Source organism: Gavialis gangeticus, unplaced genomic scaffold (genome assembly GCF_001723915.1).
Source record: "Gavialis gangeticus isolate Ggan-Ray unplaced genomic scaffold, GavGan_comp1, whole genome shotgun sequence".
Lineage (NCBI taxonomy): Eukaryota > Metazoa > Chordata > Crocodylia > Gavialidae > Gavialis > Gavialis gangeticus.
Genome location: NW_017729031.1, coordinates 53,869,097 through 53,873,471, shown reverse-complemented (window position 1 = coordinate 53,873,471; position 4,375 = coordinate 53,869,097). Strand labels below are relative to the sequence as shown.

Genomic DNA, 4,375 nt, shown 5'->3' with positions numbered 1-4,375 from the left:
TATGTCAGTAGTTTAAAATACCTTGCAGTATTACTAAATACTGGTTATCTGATTGGCATCAGCCAATATGGTTGGTTAATCATTGGCTATTGGTGTCGGCCAAGAAAATCTTTATCAGTACACCCCTAAAAAAACTGTACATAAGTTTGTTCCTTGGACCAAAGTTCTGTCTCACTGTGGCACCTAAAATAAGTCATCAGAGGATCAAAAGACCATGTGGCAACTACAATTTTGTGATGAGACCATCACATTTGTGCCCAAACCTAGTTACTTTGCACCTTTATGTGACCTGTCTCTGTACATTACAAATAAACTGGCTAGTAACAAACTAAAAAGAAATCAATTTTGCTGTTTGGAAATACCAAAATGCAACTACAATTACGGAGGCATCTAAATGACTTAAGCAAAATATGTTGTGTTTAAAACAAAAGTGAACACTAGTAACTGAGAAGACTGTAACAGACACAAGACAGAAACATGCTACTGTTTTTTCATCACAGTACTGACCTATGCATTTCACATTCATTAAGGATCACAGGCAGAAAATTGATGTTAATTTTACAGCTTTAGAACTCTAGCAGCAAACACCTTAAAGCAGGGGTGTTCAACCTCCAGCCTGCAAGACCATTTCATCTGGCCTGCGGGGCTTCCCACAGATTGGGAAATTTGGCAGTGGTGGAGTGAAGCCCTTTTCTCCTCAAATTGTGGACCTGGGCTCAGGCTGGGTTGTGTGTGATTGGAAGGTTCCTGTCATGCTAGCCTAGGGCACTGGATCAGAACCATCATCCAGCCCACAGCTGGATCAGGCACTGGCCATCTGGCTTGGCACATAAAAAGGTTAAGCATCATTGCCTTATAGATATGCTGTTCCTTCATTTCAGACCAGTCCTCAACATTTTTTTTAAATAATTCCCCTATTAAGCATGTGATTCCCTTACTCCCCATTTATCTACCACTCAAACTGCAACCACCTTTGGACTGAAACAGCAGCCTTTCTGCATGAACTGCACTAAGTGAAACATAGCGTAATACAGTCATCTGAACCTTTAGGGAAAGTTTCAGGAACCTGGAACATTACCCAGGATAGGATTTGGCTGGCATACCACAACTGTCTTTATGAAAAGGGTAACAGGGTGCTCATGAATACTTGAAAAGTGACCACTTTCTAGCACAGTACTCTAAACAGGTTTAATATTAGGGGTGTACCAATAAAGATTTTCCTGGCTGATACAATGGCTGATTATTCACCAGCCGTATCAGCCAATACCAATTCAATAGCTGATTTACAGGAACACAGCCTGGCAGCTTGGAGAGCAGCATCCAGCTGGTAAGTCTGTGGGGGGAAGGGATATGGGGGGTGCAGATTTAGGCCCACCACAATGAGGGAGTGGGGCAGGGGCTGTCCAGCCAGGGTGGTGAATGGGACTCTAGGGCTAGAAGCAGGACAGACGCGCAGGCAGCTCGTCTGGGGGCATGAGGCAGTGAGGCAGGTGGCTCCCTGTCATTGTGAGCACCCCCAGGGAGGCATATCCCCTCCAGATTTGGGAGAGGGTAGGCTGCCTGCTGCAGGCTTGGGGCCAGGGGCTGCGCTGGCCTCTTCCTGGTAGGGGTGCTGGGCTGGGGAGGGCAGCGGTGGCACTGGGAGGGGTGGCTATGGGGAATTTTGGGGTGGCTATAGCCCAGGGGTAGACAAAGTGGCAGATCTGGCCAGCAATCAGATTCCATTTCCCAGCAGCCCCTGCCCGTATGACTGGGGCTGGTCTCCATGGAGACACTAGCTACATCTACACTGATAGCACAAGGCTGCGGTTGCCATGGAGACCAGCCCCAGCTACGCTGGCAGGGCACATGCCAGGGCAGGGCAAGGCACTGCCCCAGAACTGCTGGGATCTTGTGGAGGGGGCAGCTTAGTCAGGGGCCAGGGCAGAGCCACGATCTGCAGTGTGCATGCCCTGGGCAGAGGACTGCAGACAGTGGATTGTGGCTGTGCCCCAGCTCCTTGCAATGGTCACAGCCTGGTCCCGAGCCAAGGCAGAGCCACAATCCGCTGCCTGTGCGTCCCTGCCCAGAGTGTGCAGGCTGCAGATCAAGCTGCCCCTGGCACAAGACCCCAGAAGCTCTAAAGCAGCCCTCTGGCCTGCCAGCACAGCTGGGGTTGGTCTCTATGGCAACTCCAGCCTTGTGGTATCACAGTGCAGATGCAGCTGGGGTCTCCATGGAGACTGGCCCCAGCCATGTGGGCAGGGGCTGCCAGGAAATGAAGTCTACTGCCAACCCAGGGGCCAAACCTTGCCTGCCATCCCTGCTATGGCTCATCCCACAGTCACCACTCCCACCCCCCCGACCCACCCTGCCCCAGCCCCTGCTGGGAAGAAGTCAGAACAGCCCATGGACCTGAGCCCACAGTGCACAGCCTGCACTTGCCCTGTGCACAACTCCAGGGGGCACATGCCCCCCATGCCTTCCCCAGGGGTCCATGCAGTGGTGGGGAACTGCCCCCCTTCCCACTGGCCCACACCCCCTAGATGAGGTGCCTGTGGATCCATCCCACTCCCAGCCCTGGAATCCCATTCATCATCCCAGCTGAGCAATACCTGCCCCTGCTCCACTCCCTCCCTCACCACTGGGGACTCCATCACTCCCCCCTCCACATCACTTCCCTCCCACGTGCCCTTTTCCCCCCACAGACTTACCGGCAGAAGACTGCTCTCCAAGCTGTCTGGCTGTATTCCTGGCTGTGTGCATGCTGAGGCTGTGCGCATGTGTGCAGCGTTTATCGGTGACATTATCAGCCCAAAAAATCTGATGGCCAATAACGTTAATTATCCTGTTATCGGTGCCTATCCAATATGCAACCGATATATCAGTGCACCTCTATTTAATATCATATTCAGCGTTGTGGTGCATTGGTTCTGTAATAATTCTTAACCAGCGGTGCTCAACCTATGGTCCACAGAGCTTCCCACAGGTCCAGAGATTTAACAGTGGTAGCATTAACTGCTCCCACAGTCATGGCAATTAATGCTGCTACTTCTCTCTTACCACCACATTTTGGGACCTGAAGGGAACAGCCCCATGCCACTCATCCATCAGCTGGTGGGACCAAAAGGTCAAGCCCCACTGTTCTAAAGGGCAAAGTTCACATACCAACATGGCCTGTAGCACAACCTTACCTTGTGTTTCTAAATTAAGTTAGCTTAGGTCAGGAAGTTTTATGGGAAAGGCAGATAAGACCATCTCCAGATGTGATAGATATAGATCATAGATATTTATTTATATATCTATCTATTTTGATATCTATATGGCTGCAGATGAAAGATACCAGTAGGCAGCATTACAATCCCTTTACATTAACTTCAAGGTGTATATCTTATAAGAAAACCAACCCAGTACAGGACTACCAGTTTTATCAGATTTCTTAACAGTCAGCAGCTCTGCGACTGGCTGCCTCTCTGAATTTCTCCCATCTACAAAATGGGTGTAATTCTATTACAGCCTGGCACAAAAGCTGCACGAATTTCCCACCCTGCCTTCAGGATGCCTCTGTTACTGCTGGCCAAGGAGAACACACTGATGTGAGCTTTCCCCAACATCCTGGTGCAGAAAAGGCTGCCTGCTTTTCCAGGCCAATATATTTTTGAAAGTCTGTACAGCAACAGTTACTTGCTACAGCCATATTTCACAGTGCAGTAACAGTGCAGTAACTGCAGCAAGCAGCACCTGTGCTGCCCAAGGCACCAGGAGTGAGGGTCAGACGCCATGTGCTGTGTTGCTCAATTTAATCGGAACAAGCTCTGATGTCAAAGGCATAATACAGCGCTTCCCAAAATCAAGGGGCTGTGACACCCTGGGATGCCTGGAGATCCTCTCAGGGGTCTGCTGGACTCCGCACCTATGAGGCGTGTGAGCACCACACCAAGCACGGGATCCACCCAGAGACTCCAAGCAGGAATCCCCCGCCGCCCTGTCCCGGCCTCTTTATCCCTGCCCGCCCCTCAAACATCACAAACGAAGAAAACGCGGCGTTTGCCCCGTGCTGCCTCGAGCCCAGCGGCCGGCTGAGGCCCACGGAGAGGACCCGCGGCTCCAACGGGGCCAGCCGAGGGCCCCAGGGAGGCTCCGACACCTGCCGCCGCTGCCTGCCCTGCCCGGCCTCTCTCTCGGGGGCCGCAGCCCACCCCAGGCGCTGACGAGCGGAGCAATCGCAGCGTCTGACTCGCCCTCGCCTCCCGCCCCGGCCCGCGGGTCCCTCGCGCCGCCCCCGGTCGCCCCTCAGGGTCTTGGCCCCGGCCGCCCCGAGCGGTACCCGCAGGACGTGGTAGCCCTCGGTGCCGCCGCCCGGGATCTCCAGGCTCTGCGACGCCCCCATGGCGGG

General features: G+C 52.7%; 1 protein-coding gene across 2 annotated transcripts in view; it reads right to left on the bottom strand.

The window, feature by feature from the left end:
• Positions 1-4,375, bottom strand: part of GORASP2 (golgi reassembly stacking protein 2) — a 43,045-nt gene that overhangs the window by 38,459 nt on the left and 211 nt on the right. For both annotated transcript variants that reach the window (XM_019522787.1, XM_019522786.1), the window contains exon 2: positions 4,307-4,375. In XM_019522787.1, the coding sequence (XP_019378332.1) occupies positions 4,307-4,369 (63 nt within the window). In that variant the 5' untranslated portion in view covers positions 4,370-4,375. The remainder of the gene's footprint in view (positions 1-4,306) is intronic.